Source organism: Tursiops truncatus, chromosome 9 (genome assembly GCF_011762595.2).
Source record: "Tursiops truncatus isolate mTurTru1 chromosome 9, mTurTru1.mat.Y, whole genome shotgun sequence".
NCBI lineage: Eukaryota > Metazoa > Chordata > Mammalia > Artiodactyla > Delphinidae > Tursiops > Tursiops truncatus.
In genome coordinates this window covers 77,092,005-77,116,987 of record NC_047042.1, presented here as the reverse complement: position 1 = coordinate 77,116,987, position 24,983 = coordinate 77,092,005, and the positions used below count along the sequence as shown (strand labels likewise).

The window sequence follows — 24,983 nt, the reverse complement described above, 5'->3', positions numbered from 1 at the left end:
AAAAAAAATGAAAGAACCAGTGTTCAGACTTGTCTGTTTTCAAGAGTTTCCTGACTTGAGACTAATTAAAAAATAAGTGGAGATTCAGAAAGCAGAAAGGCTAGAGACGCAGCAATAGACTGTGTGGTTCTCACAAGCTGTTTATTGCAACATTAAAACAATTTATTATAATTCATGAGTCAACTTTAAGATTTTTTAAACCAAGCATTAAATTTACTATCTTTAAGTAGAAATTTGGTTTCATTATCTCTTAAACACTTTTTATTTTCTCATTTTAGGCTTTAAACTTGGGTAATAATGTTTCATCATCTATTTCTTTTATATTTCACAGGTTCTGTTAGCTTTCATTGGACAGTTTATTTCAAACTGTTCGTGAAAAAATAAATTTTCATTATCATTATTTCCCTCAAGTGATAGCCATATGAGTGTCTGTCTATAGAACATTTACCTTGTTTGGAAGGACTGTGATATAACAGCAAGACTGAGCAAAGGTAGATTTATACAAAAGGCAAACAGACCTTCAATTCTTTGGGGGATTTTTTTTTCAATTCTAACCCTTTCTATTATTTTAAGAAACATTTCTGGCTGTATTTTATTATAAAGAGCAATCAGAATGATCACTGATGTCACATAATGTTTATTATTATTCAGCAATATACATGTTTAAGGAATCTGCTACCATTAAATTATTCTTTATGTTGCTCTTGGTCAGACCAATGTTTTATTGGCACTTTGCAAACAAAGGGAGTAAGGTGAAGATAAATTTCTCATGTACGGAATCATCAGTCTAAAATTTTTATGTGATTTTAGTTCCCTGAAACCAGCCACCATGCTCTGTGAGAGGCTGGAATCAATGATGCCACTTTACTGACATCCATGGCAGAGCTCTGACCCACAGAACAGTTCAGTTAGGCCGTCTTCAGGCTATTCCCCGGGATTATCAAGTCTGTAGTGTAGACTGGAGAAAACCGTGGCCCTCCCTCCCCTGAAACGAATGCCTGGTTGCACAGTGACCAGGGCGGATGCCATGGGAGAGAATGGCTTGGCAAGCAGTCCCCTGAGGGAATAGAAACTCTTGCTTCTTCATTGCTAGCACTGCCACCCTCAGCCACCCAAGCCAGAGTCATTAAAGCAACCACTCACTACCCCTTCTTGCTAACTCCTACTGCTAATCAACTCCCTGGCCCTGAGTTTTTTCCTTTTTCTCAAATCTCTCTCTCCCTCTTTCTCCCTGCTTCTTTATCCCCTATCCCCGACCCTTTCTATTCTTCAGTTAAACCGTTGCTCAGACTTTTAACTGACCTAAAATCAGTTTTGTCCTCCTCAACTGAGTAACCGTAGTTTCCTGCATGAAACTTAAATATGACTCTGCCACCTGCAACTTAAATCCCTTCAATAGCCTCCCAGAAAAGTTCAAACCCTTTGTCATGGCATTCAGAGCCTCAGCATCGGCTCACCCCTATCCATTCCTCTCTCCTCTCTGCCTTCCTTTTTATGTATCAGCACATAACACTTCCGGCTGTGCTTCTCAGATAACCATTCTTTCTTTCTTCTGTGCTCATGCCTTTCTCTCTTCTTGGGTACTTTCAGCCCTAGATATCTTCCCCACCTTTAATTTGGTAATACTTGCCCATCATTGCAGACTTATCTCAGGCATCTTGTCATTCAGGAAGCCTTCTTTATCTCTTGTCCCATCTGGGTTAGATACCACTCTTTTATGTCCCTGAAATATTCCATGCATATCTCTGCTTTTATCCTTAGTAGACTGTACTATAATTAACAGCTGCTATGTCTTGGGGTCCTCACTACAGCCTGAGTTCCTTGATGAGGGATGCTGTTTTATTTGTCTTTGAATCTTTTTTTTTTAATATCTTTATTGGAATATAATTGCTTTACAATGGTGTGTTAGTCTCTGCTTTATAACAAAGTGAATCAGTTATACATATACATATGTCCCTTTTCTCTTCCCTCTTGCATTTCCCTCCCTCCCACCCTCCGTATCCCACCCCTCTAGGTGGTCACAAAGCACTGAGCTGATCTCCCTGTGCTATGCGGCTGCTTCCCACTAGCTATCTATTTTACGTTTGGTAGTGTATATATGTCCATGCCACTCTCTCACTCTGTCCCAGCTTACCCTTCCCCCTCCCCGTATCCTCAAGTCCATTCTCTAGTAGGTCTGTGTCTTTATTCTCGTCTTGCCCCTAGGTAGAATTACCAATTGAATTTTCAGTTAAAACTAGAGGTAATTCAGTAGTTGAAACTAGTGTAATCACATTTCTGCTCTGGTAGGCGTATATGTGTGGGCTCTGTGATATTATCTTTCCCTTTTTTTCTATTAAACAATTAAAATTTGCATGTATTCTCAATGTAAAGGGCAACACATACAACTATAGAGTAAAATAGTAAAAGACTCCATATTAACCTTCTTCACCTTTTATTCCTCTTTTAAAAAGTTAAGTCTTGAGGGCTTCCCTGGTGGCGCAGTGGTTGAGAGTCCACCTGCCGATGCAGGGGACACGGGTTCGTGCCCCGGTCCGGGAAGATCCCACATGCCGCGGAGCGGCTGGGCCCGTGAGCCGTGGCCGCTGAGCCTGTGCGTCCGGAGCCTGTGCTCCGCAACTGGAGAGGCCACAGCAGTGAGAGGCCCGCATACCGCAAAAATAAAAACAAAAACAAAACAAAACAAAACAAAAGTTAAGTCTTGTTAACTAGTTGGTGTATACAGTTATCCCCCAGTATCCATGGGGGATTGATTCCAGGACCCCCTCGAATACTGAAACTGATGGATGCTTAAGTCCCTTACATAAAATGATGTAATATTTGCATATAATCAATGCACATCCTCCCACACATTTAAAATCATATCTGGATTACTCGTGATACTGAATACAATGTAAATGTCATGTAAACAGTTGTTAGTACAATGTAAATGCTATGTAAATAGTTGCCAGCGCCTGGGCAAATCCAAGCTTTGCTTTTTGGAATTTTCTGAATATTTTCAATCTATGGTTGGTTGAATCCAACATTCATACGTGACATTCTCCTTGTATCAACAGGTCTCTGATTCCCTGTGCCAGGCCATCATCTGAGTGGATGCCTTCTTCATCTCACTTAACCCCTGACACTCTGCCTTGGTAAGTCCGCCTTTGGTTGACCATTCCACTGGCACAAACATTTATTTTGCTTGGCCTCTCCTAATGGCTTTAAGACTGAAACATTGAGAAAGAAATGAAATGAAAGGGAAATGAAGGGAAGAGGAAGAAGAGAGGAAGCGCTCCAGTTCTTTGTCTATGCATTTGCATTTGTACGTATGTGCATATATCTGGAATCATTTTTCTTCTTATCTTTCTACATAAATGAGAATCATGTTACACATGTTGATATGACTTTCTTTCTGCAATTGTCTCTAAACAATAATGTCTTGGAGGTCATTCAACACCCGTGTATCTAATTCTGCCACATTTTAAAAAGTGGCTGGATGATATTCCATGGCATGGACGTACTATAACTTATTTACCCACACACATACTTGCATGCACACACACACACACGTATAGCTATTTACTCTCCTATTCCTGGACAATAAGGTTGATTCCAATTTTCTTTATTACAACCAAAGCTTCAATTAACATTATTTGTACACCTATGTTTTTAATCTCACTATAGAGATCTCATCCTATTAAAACGGAGTGACAAATTTTAGAGAAACTATAATGCAGTCATAACTTCTTTGATTTATGGCTTCTAGAAAGCCGTTAAAGCATGAAATAACAAGCAAAATGTCCTTTTCTAATGAAAATGAAACTATTCTTTTATCTGCTATGATTTGAAGGACATAAAAAGGCTTGCTGACCAAAATTATCTCCCTTACAAACTGACACAGTGCCTGCAGTTCTCATGAAATTATTCTTTTGAGGATACAACCTATAAAGGCAGTGTGATAGGTAAACATGGTCCCTGAGAGGGCCCCCATGAACTCACTTATTCCTATTACTGTCTCAGAGTGCAGTTCATTAGATCAGGAAAACAATATTTGAGAACAAGTACTTAGAGATGCAGTTGTCAAGGACAGACAGCTACACGTTAGACTTCAGATGAAAGGTTGATAAACAGAAGAGCAAATGACTGGAAAATTCCTAAGAATGGGACGCTACCTGAAAGGCAGGTCCTGTTGAGAAAAAAAAAGATGGCGCTCAGGGTAGTGGTTGGAGTTACATGAGCGATGGCTGAGAACCAGGCCTGCGTGGGAGAAATGATGCCTAAGGAGCAGTTTCAGGGACCCACTTTGAGTCAAAGCACACCTGCTCCACAGTCTCTTAGGGAATGGAGAAAAATCACAAGTTTGAAATTTTATTTATTTATTTGAGAACGAGAAATACATTAAAAAATTTTTTATTGGAGTATAGTTGCTTTATAATGTTGTGTTAGTTTCTGCTGCACAGCAAAGCGAATCAGTTATACATATACAAAAGTTGCACTTTGCTTTCATTGGTTAACCATAACTGGTTTATTTTTTAAATGATCCTTCTTCTATTTTAACAGCTTTGTTATATAAAAATAAGAAATTACGAAATTTCTGTTTCGTATATATATAGTTGACTAACCATGGATAAAATATAATTATAATCTGGTATTCTTCAGTAATGTTACTGGAATGAAAACTTCACGTTATCAGTTTTGTTAGTGCAGTGCAGTCATAAGTCATTTTAGAAACATTAGGGTGTTAATCCCAATATAATATATAAGAATATGCCATACATCATATCATATATATTATATAATATACAAGCAGATGTCATATATCATATCATATATATTATATGATATATAAGCAGTTGTGTTAAGTAATATTTAATGAGTGCTGTGATATCATTCTGTTGAGATCTGAAAATAATACAAGATTTTTAATTAGATGAAATTATGCCCTTGGCAAGGCAATTCTGTTAAGTAACTCTAAGTATGTTTAAAAGTAGAGACATCTCCATTCTTGAAAAATAATTTTACTTAAATTTTATCTCTTCTTTTTACAAGAAAAATTGTATAGAAAAATATGAATCATTATGTGCTCTTATAAAATCCAACACCCTTTAAGAATGACTTAACCAAGGCAACCAGGCTATCACATTTGTCGGGCAAAAATAAAAGGATCCTTTTACACTAAATTCCATCAGCTAATGAGGGGTGGGGTAAGAATCAGTAAATAACAAAGTTAGCAAGACACAGGCAGGTAAGAAGCAAGAAACTGACCTGTGTGTCAGATTTTAGGGATTAAGGCAGACGTACAAGGAGACTAGGGTTAGCAATGATGAACATCTAAAAAACAGACTGAGGTTTAAGCAGGTTAGACTAGGCTCTTCACAATCAAAGTAAGGGAATCATGTTTCCTTGGCAGGCTGGCAACAGACTCTTAAAGGAGTAGAAGGCCAAGCCAGTACATGTATCCAGAGGGCTGGTAAGTGGTAAGTGAGGTATGCAAGATGGGCCTGGCTGTGCTGATGTTGAGGGTTGAGACTGCAGGCTGAAGGTTTGGGAACCCTTCAAGAATAATGCCATCTGTCCCACTAGGCTCCTTATCCCCCAAAGTTGATTTGGCTTGTAAAGATAAACCTGATTCTCCCATTTCTCGGAGGTCCTAGGACTTCTGTATGGGAAATGCTGAGTTATCTACTAGGACTTGGGGACTCTTTTGTCTTGAACAACCTGAGTCCTACAGACTACCACTCAGGGTTAATCCCCATTTTACTCTGCTGGGTTAAGGTGGTCTTTCAGTGTGTAACCATTTTACTATATCCCAACTCTACTAAGAGAATACCCTTAAATCTTGGGGACGGCACCATTTCTAAAGGAGACTCTGGAAGTTTTCTGTACCTTGTTATGTTCAGTCTCTTTTCCAAGAAATGATTACGAGCCATGGCAACTGATTTTAGGATTAGTGCAGAACAGAAACAGCTCCTACATTCCACAGGCTCCCAGGAGGGAGGCTTTGAATTCCCTGTCAGACTCATATTCTCTCTCATCATGTCCTTTGGGGTATAGGCCTTAGAGTCCAGAAGTTCCATTAGAATGACTTTGACAGGGGCCATCACTACATACAGGAATATGGCGGCTAGGGATTGCAAAGATCGTCACATTGCTGAACAGTGGCTCTATACTGTTGAATAGTTCCTTAGGTATTTGTAGGTAAACACTAGGTCCTTTCCCCATTTCTGTGACTAGGATGAAAAGTCTTATTTCAAATTCAGGACCTTCAACAAGCACTGCCCACTCATAATCAGACTGGAGTCCGAGTGTTCCTCAGGCTTCTCTGTCACTAATGACCTAGATTCCTGATCAACATCTAATAGTACATGCACGGTGGGTGGGATGCAGAACTTTTAATGAGTGAAGGAGATGTCATAATCAGGGCATGGTTCCTACTGAATTCTATTCTGAAGGTACTTGACTAGGCTTAATGATAAGAATTTGACCAAAATGACAAGCTGCTTCTTCCAAACTTTTGAGAAAATGACCCTGTCACTAAGTCTATCATTCTCAGGGTTCTGGAGAAGAAGGTGTCTTTAACCTCGGAGGGATATTCCATGGCTAACAAGGGAGAGAGAATTTCTTCTCCCTGGAATGGACATAGATTGAGATGTTATGCCTGACACACTGCCACGAGGGTATGGATGAATGGAGGCCCAGAATGCAAAGGAGGAGTAGATACGGTTGGCTGCAGATATCAGTAAGAACTAGGTAGTGTTCAGTAGTTTTTCTGGAGTTCCCAACACTGACCATGTCATTACTAGGCAGGGCTTAATTGGGACTTCTCATATCACCTGGAGGTATACTGTGAACGCTCCCAAGCCAAAGGGCAAAATTGAGTCAAAAGGAAATTAAAAAAAATTTTTCCCCAAACTTTCAATTTAAAAAATTTATCAAAAATTAATATCTACTTAAAATAAGACAATGTCTTGGCCTTAAAAATTTTGTAGTTATTTATTTACTTGAATAAATGTAATCCCTATAATTTTGCAAAGTCTCCAGAGGATAATAAACTAAAATGACTGTACTCAGTGTTCATGACCATACTTATGCAGCATAACTTAACAGGTCAGTAGGAGTCATTTCCTGCTGTTTTCTGCTGCCAGATACAAAGTGCTCAATTAAAAGGTGTTGAATGAATGAATAAGTGAATGAAGTGATTATCCAACAAGTTCAGGCTCTATCATCCACTGTAAGATTTTTAAGTAAGTTTTCTACTAGAATAATAAAATCTGACAGATCTTTTTTTTCTCAATTTCTACATACAGCTATTAAAACTTTCAAAAATATCCCCCAGGGTGAGAGACTAAACTCCAAGCAAAATGCAGCCCAGTGATGGAAAATATGATTTGCATGTGTAGCAGTAAAATAATTTATCCTGTGGAGTTGACATTAGTGACTTGAAAAGTGACAAATACATGAGTTACTTAACTCAAAACAGCTACTGAAGAAAGGAATGAATAACAATGTTTACTTAAAAAAAGAAAATCCGGAAACATTTCAATCCTATTTTTCAACTTGTGAAGGTAGCACTAAATTACATTACCAACAGCCAAAAAATTTAGGAGGAAATCGTTATTAACAGTAATAGTTTAGGAGAACTGCAAGACTGGAATTTGGAAACTAAAAAGAAAAGAAAAAAGAATCAAGGAACTAATAATACCATTTGGATAGCATTGGAACCCAGGCTTTTTTGGAACCAGGTCAATAAAAAACGATTCTTGAAAGGTTATGAAAAAGAACTTTCCTTGGCAATTGCTAGAGATAAATGTGTCTAGAGTAATTCAAGGTAAAGATAGCTTGCAGCCAGACTCACTAGTGAGGTATTCCCACTGGACTCACCCAGGCCAAGAACTTCCTGAGGTAGGTAATGATGGCCTACCTAAATCAACAAATTAATGGAAGTTGTGTTAACTGTTCAAAAGGTTACCTTCTCTCTTTACTGATGCAGATAGCAGGTTTTGAAAATAACATTTACAATGTTATTATATGTTCAATAGAAGCAATAATAATATTTTTTCAGGTCAATATACTACATCCAGAGAACTAAAGCACTTCCATGTGGGTAAATGTATTCACACATATGCTTTCTCTTTTTTACTCTACCATTCATTCATTCCCCAAATTAAGGCAATGTAAGTAGAGACTGATCTAGATTCTGGACACTGCAAGATGAGGTTCCCCAGACCAACAGCAGCTGAATCACCCGAAAAGTGTTAGGTATTAAATTTACGGCCTCCACCTCAGATTTACTGAATCAGAAATTCTGGAAGTCGGACCCAGCAATCCTACTTTAGTAAGATTTATTTAGATAATTCTGATGCACGCTAAAGTTTAGGAAACACTGATTTAGATTATAAGCTCTCTAATGCTCTTGTTAAGCTTTATCATTATAATTGCTCCTTCGGCAAATTCATTTTCAAATAAGGAGCAAAATGTAAAAGCTTAGGAACAATCCAATTAAGAAAATGGAATTGCATACTAATCCAGTATTTTATTATTTTTTAATGTTATTTAAATGCGAAGGAATTTCATATAGTCACAAAAGTTATTTTTAGTTGATGGATCATCACATACTGTGAGCAAAAATACACTAATCAACTGTGATAATTTAGCATGAACCTTAACATTATTAAACATATAATAAATTATTTTTCAGTGATAACCTATAACATACAACCCTCCCAAGATGTGTGAATTTCAATGTCTTGTAATCTATTCTAACATAGTCCAAATATGGTGAAAAACTTGTGTGTGTGTGTATACATACATATACATATATATACACACACACAAGTATTATATATATATATATAATTGACAAAGTTTAATAGTTATCTGACTAATAGCTGCTTGCTGTTGAACTGCTTAACATTAGGAAATTGGAAGGTGACGAGACTATTTAATGTTACTAATATTAATTAGCATCAGATAAATATAGTTCCTTAGATCTCTGTGGTATCTAATCTATATAAACATCTTGCAGTGATAACTCATAAATGATTAAACAAAGGTCAGACACATTAGAGGAATTTGCATCATAAGCCCGAACTTAATTTTCTACTCAATTTACTTTTAAAAATGTTGATGGGATTAAAAACATGTCAATAAGACTTGGACTTTAAATCAAACCTTCTTCCTTGTGCTGAAGAAACATGAAAAAGCAATCTCAATCACCATAAATGAAAGGCATAGAACAGTTATTATAATTTACCCAAACATGTACTTTGGGGGGTAAAGGATCATAGTTACAAGTCACAGAATCTTCTCCCCAAATCTACTCTGAAGACACATAAACGTATCCCAAACTGGCTTTCCTCACTATCTCCACAGAAATTAAAGATGTAATTATTCTGCTAAAAGGAAACAATAGACGCTGCACTCGGAAGATGAACTGTTCTCCTTCCAAAAGAGAATGAACTCTTTCATATCAATAGAGGCTCACTTAGAAAATGGGGAATTGGAATGGGGGATCCTTTGATCTATAGGTCAGCAACAACACTGTCAATCAATGTGCAAAAGAATGTGAGCTCCAGGAGGGTGACTGCTCTGAAGCACATTCTGAGAGCATATCAAGGCTACACGTTACCTGCATAATTGTTCTGACTTTTTTAAAAAAAACTATACTTCCTGGTGAATGATGTAGAAAATGTGACTGAGCTGGCAGTGATTCAGACAATCAACTATGGGAAATTGACTCTCACTGAGCTAGGATAACGATCTCGATTGTGAAACGAATGCAGAGTGGATATACTGCACTGCAAGAGAGAAGAAAATCAAGTTGTGTGAGACTTTAAGTGCGCTCAGTGGAATCCTGGCTAGATCGAGTCTGGGTGAAATGTAAGTGTATAATGATATGGCCATCTTTCTAAGAGAACAGTATCCATTTCCACACTAATTACAATTCATTAGCTACTCTTTAAGGATATAGATGACTACTATAGTATTTTCAACTTTATTGATCAGTAAAGAAGTTCACCTGCTACAGCCAAGTAGGAAGAGACCCAGATACAAGGCCCTCAGATACATAAACCATTAGATCATTATATGAAGTGAGGAAATACGCAGAAGACTTTCTGTGATGCAAAACAACTTGTTAATCACACATAGAATAAAAATTAATTTAAATAAATTTATATTATATTAAATAGACGTTTAAGCCCCGTTTGGTTATAAAACAAATATATATCTAGTGTAGACAAGCTAGAAGATATGGACAAGCAGAGATGAAAATAAAGGGCACCCACAATTCCACTTTTTAATAAAAAGACACATGCATAAAGCAAAAAGACCATACCAAACACGATGGCTTGGGAACCAGCATTTTTTATATCTACACGATAATTAAAAAATCTAACAGCTTTGTGTTGTAACCCACATCACTGAAACAAATGACTTAGATGTGGCCATAAGGAGTCTCAGGAAGAGCCCTGGGAGTCAAGACCCAGGTTCAAGTTTCCAGTCTGCTGCTCAGCTTGTGACTCTGGGCAAGTGACTTCATCTGTCTTTCTCCGTTTGTAAAATGAAAACACTATCATGTCTCAGCTTTATTCATTCATGGCATAAGTATTTGCAGGGTACATACCACGTCCACACTATGCGAAAGGAAAGATGAATAAAACATGGGACCTGCCGCGTCCTTGTGTTATGTGCACAGGGACACGGGAGGAATGTGAGAGATCTGCGCTGGCCTGGGGGCAGCAGGAATCAGGAAGGCCTCACTTCTTAAAGGAGGCGCAGAGGTTTGGAATTCTGGCAAAACAGTGAAGAATGATTAGAATCAGAGAGACCTGCTTTTGAAAATGCTGGCACAGCAGAAGGCGGGGGGGAAGATAATTATGGGGGGCAGAACAGGACAGGTGGGCTGAAACGGATCACAAAAGTCACTCTATGGCACACTAAGGAGTCCATTTTTCATTTTGTAAGTGATGGGGATCAACTGAAGGGATTCAAACAGGAGAATAATATAATCACATCTGTACTTTAGAAAGAGAACAGTGTGATGGATATTAACCTGGTACAAAACAAGTCCTGAGTATTACAGAAAATCGATCTGACTTTAATACCTTTATTGAGCACTTTATATGTACTGGGCACTGTTCTAAGTGCTATGAATATACTGACTCATTTAATCATTGCTGCGCCCTTTGAGGTAGGTACCATTATTAGCTCTTTTTTTTTTTTTTTTTTTTTTTTTGCGGTACGCGGGCCTCTCACTGTTGTGGCCTCTTCTATGGCGAAGCACAGGCTCCGGACGCGCAGGCTCAGCGGCCATGGCTCACGGGCCCAGCCGCTCCGCGGCATGTGGGATCTTCCCGGACCGGGGCACGAACCCGTGTCCCCTGCATCAGCAGGCAGACTCTCAACCACTGTGCCACCAGGGAAGCCCATTATTAGCTCTTTTGACAGATGAGGAAATAAAAGAGGCAGAGCCTATGGAGCCCACTCTGAAGCTAAGCAGTTAGACAGTCTGACCCCAGACCCTGTTACTTATCAGACAAAATAGCAAAGGAAACCCCACTAAAACCTGCTTCCTTAGACTATCATGAGGTTCATAATCTTTATCTCAGCTAGCACTCCCTGTGAAGTCATGTGACATGGTTAGTCCCATCTCCTTGAAACCCTCTCTCATTTGGATTCTGTAAAACCCTCTCCCTCCCCCTGCCTTCCTAACATCCCCCTCTTTTGGTCTCTTTCACTAGTTCCAGTTCCCTTAGTTTACTAACTAAAACAGTGATGAAAAATCATCTTAACATCCCTTAAACTAAAAATTTAAGTTATTGCCAATTAAAGTATGCTATAAATTTTATTATCTAGAATTTTGGATAGGATAGCAGTTAAACCAGAATTAATTCATGGGGCCCTAAGAATGTTCTCATCACATTCCTAGCTTTCTGTCCAGAGAGGAAGAGTACTAGAGAGGCTGGGGCATAGCGATCTTGATTTCTCTCTCACCCACAGCTTAGCACGGCCGCTCTCTTTGCCTGGAACCATCTTTCACCCACGTTGGCTTAGTTAGCTCCTACTTATGCTTTATCTCAATTTAAAGTCCCTTTCTCTCGCTCTCGGGAGCCTCCCCTGAACCCCTTAAGCTCTGTAGGGGCCACAGACCTGTGTCACCACAGTCTACTACTGGGGCATTTGTCACACTTCGTAATCTGTCGTTGGCATGTGATTGCTTCTGCATCCCCGGAACCCGGGAAAGTGTCTGGCTCATGTTATACATCCAGTAAGTATTGGTTCATTAAACTAATGATCTCAAAACTTTAAATTTCGCTTTGTCGAGGAGTATATAATAGCATCCAGGTAGAAGGCAAGTCAAGAAGTGATAAGAACTCAACTCCTTCACATTCTAACACAGATTAACTGAACCTCAGAATCTCCTCAAGGATATATGGGGCGCTATAGGCATGGGTGCAGCTTTGGGGGTTTTAGGAAAGAAAACTATATGTTATTTACGAAAAAAGTGCTGCAAGCAGCTCTTACTTCCTAGAGATACTCATGAAATATGAAAGGAAACACACATGTAAAAAAGCTAGATTAGCCGTTAGTAGCTTAGAGATAATCCAGTTCAGCATGTGCCAACTTTTGAATGTGCTTTGATGCTGATTCTGGGTGGCTCTGCTATTATTTCAATTTCCAGGTGGCAAAGGGCTATAAAATACAGCTTTTCCTGTTTTCCAGTTCTTTAAGATTTATAGCTATTTTCTATGAATTCCAGCTATCATATACATTTCTACATAAATTTATTTAAATTATATATATATAAAAGATATTTACATAAATATATTTATAGGTAAATATTTATAAATATAATATATTTATATTGTACTTATACATACTTATATTCATAAACATAAATACATTTATATATTTATACATAAATAAATCTGCACTTACATATACATCATATATGATTTTTCTTAAATGAACGTGTGTTATTTTTATAATGAGAAATAACTGATTTTCATTTTGGGGGAAAACATATACCAGATTGTTACTCTTGATACTCATCAAGATAATGGGTCATTGACTTTGTCACTGGGAGAAATGAAAGGAGCAGAGAAATGATCAGAAAGGCATCTACAGTCTTATCACACTCAGTCTCCTCAGCCCGGGTACGGTCTCCTCTTTCTCAAAAAAAAATTGTCATCAAAAATTAATCTGTTAGGGCTTCCCTGGTGGCGCAGTGGTTGAGAGTCCGCCTGCCGATGCAGGGGATACGGGTTCGTGCCCCGGTCCGGGAAGATCCCACATGCCGCGGAGCGGCTGGGCCCGTGAGCCATGGCCGCTGAGCCTGCGCGTCCGGAGCCTGTGCTCCGACCGCAACAGGAGAGGCCACAACAGTGAGAGGCCCGCGTACCGCAAAAAAAAGAAAAATTAATCTGTTAAATTAGAGCTGGATAGCATCTTCTAAGGGACTAAAGTTTAGCCTAGGTAGACAAGAATCTGATTTTAAGTTCAAGGTTGCTGCTCCTTCCTAGAGACTGTCAATCACCTCCCTGGCTATGCGCAGCTGCTGGATGGGACTGGATGCCTGCACTTCGGCTGGCTTGCCTGTGAGTCTGCCTGGGAACCCCCAGGGTGGTCTTCTCATTTCGGGCACTTTGAGAAGGAGCCCACAGTGGAGTTGCTTGAGCTCTTTGTTTCCAGGACAGTGCATACAGGCATTTAAAAGTGAGGGGGCCTCTGGGTGGGGAGTAGCCCCGCAAACAGCCGGGAGCATCACGGGGAACCTGGAAGCTGGTCCCACTGATGCCAGGCTCCACTCTGCACTCAACCTCTGTTGCCAGGTTTCTTCCTCAGTCACGATAATTATTTCTCAGGGGTTCCCAACTGCCTCTCTCAGTCCTGGCTTCCTTCAAGCCCACCTCCCTAGGTTATTAGATACTACTCTGAATTTACCTCTAAATAGGGTTCAAGTTCGCTTCCTTCCCCATAGAATCCTAGGCATATACAGTTTGAGGAATGAATCTGGGCAGCTGTTAAGTGTCCCAGAATATTCTGTGATAGTTAAGATGGTCCCTGCACAGTCTGTAACAGTTTGGAGGCAGGTTTGCCAGAAGCCACAAAGAGCCTCTAAGATCCTCCGCATTCCAGCCAAGAAAAGTCCTAGCTCTGGCCCAAAGCATCTCTTACCTGAACAAAACATACTACATGGTTAAACAGAGACCTGTATTCATAGGTAGCAGGACAGAGAGATAGCCATATAGATACATACATACATTCAATGGATAAAGGGGAAGAACATCAGTCCTAAACATGTCTGAATATATTTCAAAATAATTTTTGTATCAATAATTCTCTGCTTCAGTTAATAGGAAATCTTTCTGAATAGAAGAAATGAGTCATTTACACATTCTTCATCTTTTTGCTCTTTGAAAGTCCTCAGTTTAAAGAGTCAGTTACCACACAGAAAACAGGAAACTAGGTAAATAACCCTTGCACTCAGCCTTTACTGATTCATAAAATAAGAAGGTGACATAGGTCAACTTAAAATAATTGCAATGGCATTTTGCCTAAATGTTGAAAACATTTAAATGAATTTTGTGTGATTACATAAACTGTGGTCTGATCTTAGATTTTTTTTTTAATTAATCATGTAATATTCTCTCTCTCGGTGTATTTTGTTTGTTTGTTTTTGCTGAAAGATGAATTTTATGAACCAGGGCACTTCAGAGTAAACACAGAAAGTGAGATAAAGGAGGAGGTCCAGAAAAGGGAGGGAGAACAGTACATCCAGCCACTAAGCCCAGACATTTGAGCACAGACAGAAGGAGAAACAGCCAGATGTTCTCATCTTGAGCTGCTAAGGAACTTGTCCAATCCATTCAAGACTACCAAGTATAGTCAGCACGGGTGGTTATGAGGCTGAGCTAGAGAATGTGCGCAATTTCAACTCTACTCACGGGAGAATACTACTGACATATTGTTTTACTCTTAGATACATTCAGCAATGATTATTTAATTGTAATGCTAATCTGTAGCCACACCTTTATTTTTTCAGTTCTATACTAAAGTGATGGTTGCAGAGAAATAAATTCTAAGTTTTAGATTACTTAACTGAACCTATTCAGCCTTTACAATGAGGCATGCTCTACTCATCACGTTTAGCATAGGGAAAGGTTGCTCAGTCATACATCTTAGCTAAACTTTGAAAAATGTACAATGATAGGAAATACCTGTCTATAATATGCATTTAAACAGCCCCCTCTAATCCTCTTGTGAAATTATCACAAGACTTGTTTAATCTGTTTGGGCTCAAGTTAAGACACTGTCATAATAATCACTTGGATTTGTAGCGTAACTGCTCAAAGAGATTTCCTACCACAATGTGAAACACTGATTGATTCATGCACAATCAGGTAGGGCATTGTTAAAAACTATTTACTGAAAGAAAACTGAAATACAGAGCAGTTAAACAGCCTGGTCAGTCTGAATGTTAGTGATGACCAGACAGCCTGACTCTACATGTCCTCGTGCTCTGATTAGATGTCTGTGGCATCCTCTCACTGCAGCTTAGCAGGGACCCTACATTCTGACAGGTGAAAATGCAAAGCTGTGGTCCTTATCCAACTACCTTGCCCTTCTTAGCTAAAACTAAGAGAAGCAAGTTGAAAACTTTTTGTTTCAATATACGTGTTTAAACAATTAGCGGAATACGAACCGCATACAATAAGATGTGATCGTCTCCTGCCTCCTATGGCCCTCCATAGTCCCGTTCTTCAAGGGTAACCACTGCCAACAGGGTTGTGTGTATCTTTCCAGGCCTTCTTCTATGCCCATATAAACATATAATATTTTACAAAAATGAGGTAATTCTATACATGGAGTTCTAGAACTTGCCTTTTCACTCTTAAGTTGGAAATGAGAAATGAACAGTGTGTTTTAGATAAGGAGTGATGATTCAGAGGAAAACATAATATGTTAAAAATGTTTTCAGATTCTAGATGTAAAGAGAGGGCTGGGGCTTCCCTGGTGGCGCAGTGGTTGGGAGTCCGCCTGCCGATGCAGGGGACACGGGTTCGTGTCCTGGTCCGGGAGGATCCCACATGCCGCTGAGCGGCTGGGCCCGTTAGGAGCCAGAAATCAGTCATTATTCAAGGTAGCTTCAAATTTTCTTTCTGAGTTACCTTTGGCCTACTTTCTCCTAGGTTAGAGAAGAAAAATTACTAAACCTAACTATGGTCCAAAAATAAATGCCAAACATCAAACAAGACAATACACAACCTTATATTATGGTTCTTTTGTTTTCCACAAGTAGCATCTTCTAGTCTATATATGTGTTGGAAATACTGTTTAGACAGGATACTCTATTTAAGGAAGCAGAAATCAATTCAGCGTTCAGAGACTTTCTCCTTCCAAGGTATTCAGTCAAGTGTCTAATTGTGAATCCTGTGTGGCCTTTCTAACTTGTACCCAATGCAACCCTTTAACTAAAACTTTAAAGGTATCTGAGTTTAAGAACACTTGAGAATATATCAATACAAAATTTTCAGTTTCAAGTTGTCTTAAGGTATGGTGAAAAAGAACCAACAGAATAATTTTTTTTCATTTTCAGGAAATAAAGACTACATTTCAATAGTGACTACTTCTAAGAACAGAGCAGTGAAAGTCCATTCATTTCTGATGATCTTATCATTGCTTGAAGGTGAAAAGGTCTAACAACTCAAACAGAAGGAAGATCTTAATCTCAAGTGATCATTATGGGCTATGTGTTCATGATATTAAAAAAAAAAAGACCAAATGACTTAGTTTTTTTTTTTTTTCATTGAATTGTCTTTGTTCAGGCATTGTTATAGAAAATTTAAGGTTAACAGAAAGGAACCTTACGTGAAACCTTCAGAAGAAAACTTTATGAAACCCTTACATGAAATGAAGTTACTAAGGAAAGAACTGGATTTTAGTGCTGACATTCCCATATTTACAATTCATTCTTTCATTGCAGAGTGACAAATGAACTTTGCTCACCTTCTTGTAATAACTTTAAAAATGGGACTGGTGACTGTATTTACCAACCCTGCCATTTCTCAACATAATTATAGAATATATCCTGAATAGAAAAGTTGTTTATGACCTATGTTAAAATAACACAACTGAAAGAGTAATACTTTCTCCTCCCGTTCCACCCTCTATTTCTCCAACCATTTGGTAGCCAGCAGGGATTTTTATTGTTTCTTCACATATTACAATTGTGTAATCTTTCTTAAACAACCTTAGCTTAAATGATTCCATTTAAATCATGTTTGATGTGCGATATGATATTTTTTTTTTTTTTTTTTTTTTTTTTTTTTTTTTTTTTGCGGTATGCGGGCCTCTCACTGTTGTGGCCTCTCCCGTCGCGGAGCACAGGCTCCGGACGCACAGGCTCATCGGCCATGGCTCACGGGCCCAGCCGCTCCACGGCACGTGGGATCTTCCCAGACCAGGGCACGAACCCGTGTCCCCTGCATTGGCAGGCGGACTCTCAACAACTGCGCCACCAGGGAAGCCCGATATGATATTTTTAAATGGCTTATGGTAAAGCAGTGAGCTCTCTTACAGACAGATGTTACGATGTTCTTAGTAATTTTTATGAATAGAATTCTATATATACAAACATTCAAGGGTAGGTCTTTTCTTCTGAGATTGCAGCTAATCTGACAAGTAGCTCAACAAGATAAGCTGCTGTGAACAAAACTAGGCCTATGTGTGGTCAAAACCAATTTACTTCAGCCATTCATCAATTACTTAAATTTAAGAATCTTAAAATTAATTTATCCTGGAACTTTACACAGTTAACACATATAGTTTTTCATTTTCCAGGTGGAATAATCATAGAAATTGAAAAGACTACCAACCTTTATCTACATTTGTACTAAAAAGAAAAAGAGTTAATATACTTAATAGTGAATAATCCACATTTAAAATGCTTGGCTTTGGTGTGATTTGCTTGGGAGAGATATGTTTATTTAGATAAAGGCTTTAGTTTGTTTTCTTTTTGATGCTCTGGGAATTCAGACAAAATAATCAATCCACACTCAGCTTGAGCTAAGCAGCTATAAAATGTCCTCAGCTGAAGCTCTTTCTAATCTCTTCCTAGGATCTTTTGGTAAGCTTCCACCCTCACCTCAACTCTGGAACATTCCCTTTTGAGACCTACCACCCCTCCTCCCATAGCAAATGACACTTTTTAATGAATCTATCCCTTTGATCACCAGACTGTCTCTTAAAGGAGCTAAAGCCAATAGGCCTTAAGTTATGAACAGGATGATGCAACTGGATTATAAAGCAAAGAACTGTGCATTGTTTGTGCATAGATCCATCCATGAAAGCCTGGCCACTCTTCAGGTGCCATGTCTACATGCATTTAGCCCATTAAAAGGAAGAGCTCTGTGGCTGCCTCCTAAGATAGCAATATATGCATGGTGGTATTTGCAAGAAGCTACTGGTAAAACTGCCATCTTCTTGTCTTCTCCCGCCCTGAGGAGGCACCTTCAGGAACCTCAAGGACCTCAGGCTGCTGGAAACAGGTGGCATTACCCCTCATACACCTGCCCTTGCTTGGGGTGATGAGAACTGTAACCCTCTCTCTCCCTAGGTTACAGGTCCTCCATTTTCTGATTCTAGGTTTAGGGAGAATGAAGGATGCATTAAAGCTTGTTTTTCATTTTAAATATATGAGTTCTCTGTTTAAAAGTTCACCAGTTAAAGTAAACCTGCTTTTAGTTCCACCTCAAACTAGGAAGGTAGATGTTAACAAAACTAACCAGCTGATTTTTATTCTATGAACATATTTATGTATCAAGTTTTCTACAACAGTTATATATTATATTTTTGTTCTTGTTTAAGGATTGTTTTATTGTTAATATTATTTATAGCTCTAGTATTATTTTAATAAGGTCAGGCTAAAGGAAAGTATTTTTTCTCTTATGTTTAAATCCTTAAATACTTAAAAAAAACCTTAAATATAATTTAAAGATACTTAAAAGATACCTTTTACTCAAAATAACTTAGTTTAAAATCTTTAGGTTGTATGAGTTATGTATATAATAGAGAAAAATTGGTCCAGAACCTGGAATTAAATCCAGAGAAACTAAGACACAAATTTATTCAAGTAGAATGTAACACACACTTTTACTGAAAACAAAAGTGAAATTGTTTAGGGTAAATAAATGGATTGTTCATTTTTTTATAGTATTTACTCAGGTGTGCCCTTCTTATTCACTTAACCATTACTTCAGGTAGTATTTATTTACCATATGTCCTCCCAAAATCCTAACCTAAACCCTGTTATTTGGGGTAACTTAAGAAATTAAGTAATTAGATAAGAGCAAATTAAAAATGGCATTTTACTTTTTGTCAGACAAGTTGATCAGAGTTTTTAAATTAGTGTGAGTAAAAATGTGGGGAAATGGATAAATTAACACAATTTTCTAAAATTTGACCATATTTATTTGACCATATATATTAATATTAAAAACAGTAGGCACTTTGATCCAACAACTCTCTTTTTGTTAAAGTCCAATTTTTCTGAAAAACAATTGCTCAAGTAAGTAGAATTTGAGGATGTTCATTACATTAAGTACATAAGAGCAAAACATAAACAAAATTTTAAAAAAAGAATAATTACTTTAAATAATTAAAAATGGCTTAGAATTATGGAGAATCTTTGTTTTTATATATTTCTAAAGATTAAAAAAATTAATAACAATAAGGCAGAATTCGTTAGATATATAGGTCATAATTATAAATGGGTAAATTAAGAGCAAGTCTTTCTATACAATATCATACAGAACAACCACATGCCCATCTGCACAGTAATCCACAGGCTAGATATGCCTTAATTTGTTCAATTTTTCCTGCTTTGATGGATATCTTGATTATTTTCCATGTTCTAATTTAACTTATTTCATAGAAAAGGTGATACAAATGACTAATGAAAATTAAAATACTGACTTCAACAGTAATCAAACAGAACAAATTAAAACAAAATGTCATTTTTTAAACATGTCAAATTGGTGAAGATTTTCAAAATGACAGTCATTAAATCCTGGTTTATTCAGTGGGGTAGTCACTTACTTTACTATATGTAAGCATATATATGCTCTCTAGAAAGCAATTAGGTCATGTGTATCAAGAATTTTGAAAGCATTTATTTTCTTCTACTCAATAATGGAATATCAAGGATTCTCTAATAAAAAATGATAAAAATATAGACATATGTATTCATCTATTTGCCACCATTTCTTTAAACAGTGAATAGCTTGAACTGGATGATTAAAAATGAAACATTTATTCAATGGACTATTAAGTACCAGGATCAACAGGAATTGTCACTGCTCAAAACTAATTTCCAGAATAAATTGGATGTAAAACTCTATATAAAAAATATATAAACATAATATAATAAAAACTGGCCTGAAAAGAATATACCAAATTTTCTAGTGGATGAACCTGGTGGGAGTAAAAAATGATTTTTATGTTCTTCTTTGTGTTTGAATTTTTTTTTTTAAGTTTCTACTTTTAAAGTAAGAATAAAAAAAGAAAGAAAATGCATGCCTTGCTACAAAATTCATCATGCTTCTGCCCTTCATCTATAAAATAAAGTCCAAATTGGCTAGGCTCTTGTTGAAGCCCTTTTAATTTGATCCTGACTTATCAACCCAATCTTATTTCTAATGAGTACCCAACTCTACTACTCAGCTTTATCTCAGATGGTCATGAGGCATGTCATGTTCCCTCTAGGTTCCATCCAGGCTCATCTGATCAAGCCTAGAGCTTCTCTTCTTTCCTAAAGTTTCTGATCAGGATTTCTGGATGTAACTATTTTAAGCCAACTTCAGCTGCACATGATGCTCAAAGCCACGTCTGGTAATCACACAAAATCACGTTAGACCCTGATTCCAATTAACTCAGCACAGTAATTCAGAAGGAAACCCCTTTTGAAAGCAAGATTCCCCTCAATATTTGTTAACATTGATCATAACAACTGTGATCATAACAAAAATAGCAGCTAACATTTATTGAGAATCTTCTATTTACAAGGAGGCTCTGTGCCAACTCCATTTATCTCATTTAATGCTCAGAAAAATCCTCCATTTCACAGATGAAAAAACTGAACCTCAATTAGGTTATGCATTTTTCCCAAGGAGACATAGCTAGTGTGGATCTGAGATTCAAATCTAGCTCTGTCTGAGATCAATATACTCTACACTACCAACTTGCTAATGGAAAATCACTAGAAATCATTTTGCATATGATATATTTTTAGTGATTAATTGCATACCCATGTAGCTAAGTTAAAATGATGTGTGGAGCTACAAAGTTTTCTTTTACATATAAAAACAGATACAAAAACAATAGAATTTTCCATTGAATTTCATTATATTCTAATATATTTACCTGTATAGGACCAGCCAATCTCTTCAACAAGTTTTCTCTGTTGTCTGTAGTATCCATAAGCCCAATCTACAACCAAGAAAAACCAATTGATCAATGCATAGAAAAATATGTGTGCAAATTTAAAAAAATATAATACGCCCAAAGCATCATTCATACCATAAATGGTCCTTGATTACTCTTTTCTATGTCACCTTCCCGATGTCTCCTCCCAATTCCAACTGCCACCATTATAGACTCCACTGTCCATGCTCTGGTAATTAGTGTGAGTTTTAGCAGGGCACAGTTAAAAACTGCTAAAGTTCAGACAGAGACAAAGAAAATATTCTGTGAAAAGCAGGAGCAACCTAGAGGGTTTCATCCCAAAGTGAGACTGGGGTCAGAAAGGACAGCTTGTCCTATCTTCAGACTTTTCTTACCATTCCCTAAGTTGAATACTTGAAATCCTATAGATTAGAGATACTTTTAAGGTTACAACCCAAGTTTTATCTGTAAATGCTTCTAGGAGATCCAGAGGTTACCATGTTTTCAAAATTTACTTCCCTACAAGGCAAAACAAAATTAACTGCCTTGAAGAAATGGAAATTTAAATGTGTGTGTGTATGTTGGCTGGGAGAAAGGTTGTGTTAGACGGTGTAGGTGAATTTGTGTCTTGGAGGAACAGAGATGGCTGATGAGGTAATACAGTGGGAAGCCTGGAGTACCATAAAAGTAGTGGATGCTTCATGACCTAGAGATAGAGACTCTACATCTTGAACATGGGACAAGGGGTAGAGAAAAGAAAATGGATGGAAGTCGAAGTCTCACTCCACACAATTCAAAATTTTGCCTGGAGTCATTCCTATACCCAAGAAACAGGGATGTCATGATTCATCCTCCTCCTTCCTGTGCCATTGTGTTATTGCTCCCTTTATCCCAGCCTGTGTTAACCCTAGTACTCCATTTCAGCTACATTGTGGGCAGAATAAATCTTCGTGAACTAGGTTTGGAACCTGATCAGTGTTGACAAAACTATTTCTGTAGAAAAGGCTACAGGAGTTCCCTGGTGGCCTCGTGGTTAGAATTCCTGGCTTTCACTGCTGTGGCCCGAGTTCAGTCCCTGCTTGGGAACTGAGATCCTGCAAGCTACATGACGTGGCCAAAAAAAAAGAAGAAAGAAAGAGAAGAAAAGGCTACAAATAGCTCATTTACAAATGAATGTGTGGAACATTACTTATTCATAAACTGGGGTTCTGTCAGTATAGCCTTCATTTGAATGTAAGGATTTATTTATACCATACCATACCATATACATATATACATATTATATAAATAGATAGATAGATCTTTCTCATCAGCTGCGAAGACAGACTCTACTTCCTCTTATTCTCTCTACACAGGTGTTTTTTTCTTTATTGACAGCTCCCAATTTCAAGGAGGCAAATATCTCAAGGACATTTCAGAAATTATTTTTCTCTCCCATGTTATATACAATCTGATTAGAACACGGTAATGCATACTAAAATATTTTATAAAAACTTAAAAGCAGGCCAGCTTCCAGAAATACACCTTCTGAATCCACAGATTATTCAAAACCAAAACCTAGCTTGGAGAAAACAAAAAAAAATTGTTTAAAAAATTTCATTACCCATAAATATAGGTAAATATTCTACTGGCTGTGGAGCACATTTCAACAATTTGTTTTTATAACAGCTTTACTGAAATGTGATTTACACATCTTACAATTCACCCATGAAATTTAATGGCATTTAGTATATTCACTGAGCTGTGCAATCATCACTACAAACAATTTTAGAACATCTTCATTATCCCAGAAAGAAACCCCATACCCTTTAGCTGCCACCCCCTAGCCCATTTCTACCTTCACTAAGCTACTTTATCTCTATAGATTTGGATATTCTAGATATTTCTAAAAAACAGAATCACACAATACATGGCCTTTTGTGACTGGCTTCTTTAACTTTGCATAATTAACATTTCCAAGGTTTATCCATGTTGTAGGATATATCAGTACTTCATTCCTTTTTATTGTCTAATAGTACTCTATTGTATGGTGACCAAGATGGCCTTAAAATTCCTCTCAGCTTGACTAAACTTTAGACAGGCTACTTCCTAGCTCTAGGCTCTTGACCTCCCTTTTCTTCCAGCATTCAGTTTAGAAAACTTATAACTTTTCTCTCTATTCCTTTAAGATGTAAATCTTTTTTATTAGCCACATGCCAATTTTACAACTAGGACTGTACTTCTCAAGAATATGGGAATTGTCTCTCTGAAATGTAACCATTGAAGGAAATAAGCACCCTTATCTCCCACTTTCTGTGGGAGGGTAGGAACCTAACTTCCAGCTAGGTGTCTTGCTCCAAGTTGCAAAAACTACCTCCTGTCATGATGATATGAGCTTATTTTTCCTTTGAACAGAGACAATTAGCAAATGCAGATGGCCTATGACTTCCTCTCATGTCCTGCATTACTTTTACACTGGGGCTTAACCTAGCTCGTAAAAAACCTTACGAATAATGCTGCTTTGAATATTCATGCATATATTTACTTTTCTACTTAAAAAATAATCATTAGGTTCATAATTTTTTTTTACATAGAGTTTACCATAAAATGGTAGTCATTTAAGGTTAAATTCTGGGGACAAGTGTTTTTTCATGATCAAGGAGTATATACAGTTATGGCCTCAAAGGTCATTTGATCCAGACTTTAACAGACTACAAAAAAATAATTTTAGAGATAAGGTAATTTTTCCCAAGGAAATGTAAGTGGTTTGTACAGGCAGAAAGTGACAAAAACGGAAACGATAATCCATGGCTTCTGCCTCGTACTCACTAAGTCTTCCACAATATCAAGGATTCCTAACAATCCTGAGCTATTGGTTACTCCCTTAAGTGCTCTGCCTGAGTAGGAACCTCTTCAAGAGAAACAAAATAAAACAAAACAATACACTGGGGTTGAACTTCACCAGCAGGAATTACTTAGACAAATAAATTATAGAGAATTGGGACTTCCTTGGGGTCTGTGGTTTAGATTTCGCCTCCCAATGCAGGGGGTGAGGGTTCGATCTCTGGTCGGGGAGCTAAGATCCCACATGCCATGGGGCAAAAAAACCAGAACATAAGAAAAACGGAAGCAACAGTGTAACAAATTCAACACAGATTCTGTTGGTCCACATCAAAAAAAAAAAAAAAAAATTATAGAGAATTGACTGTATACCTAATCTGACCTGGCCATCAGTTGGAATTTTCCTCTGAAACTTTGCACTGACCACAGGGAAAAGATTTTTTGTCATCTTTTATGTTTTGAATATAAATATTTTTAAAATGTAAAGACAGTTTTGTCATATAAGTGCATTTTGATGATTTCAGAAGATCAAATACCACACAAAACCTACATTGAACAAGTATTATGTTGAAACAGATAAAACAACTAAGCTCTTGTTTTAATGGTTCAGGCTAAAGGACGACAGCAAAGTATCAGCAGATTTAGCTCTCCTTGTAGGGCTTTATAGCTACACAATCAGCATTTGTCCTTGGTTTCTAATTACTTAGGTTAAGAAAGCTTTTTTCAATACAAGATTC

At 37.5% G+C, this 24,983-nt stretch overlaps 1 protein-coding gene across 4 annotated transcripts in view; it reads right to left on the bottom strand.

The window, feature by feature from the left end:
• Window positions 1-24,983, bottom strand: part of PTPRZ1 (protein tyrosine phosphatase receptor type Z1) — a 162,890-nt gene that overhangs the window by 89,503 nt on the left and 48,404 nt on the right. For all 4 annotated transcript variants that reach the window (XM_033863182.2, XM_033863183.2, XM_033863184.2 and 1 more), the window contains exon 2: window positions 21,406-21,471. In XM_033863182.2, coding sequence (XP_033719073.1) covers window positions 21,406-21,471 — 66 coding nt within the window. The remainder of the gene's footprint in view (window positions 1-21,405; window positions 21,472-24,983) is intronic.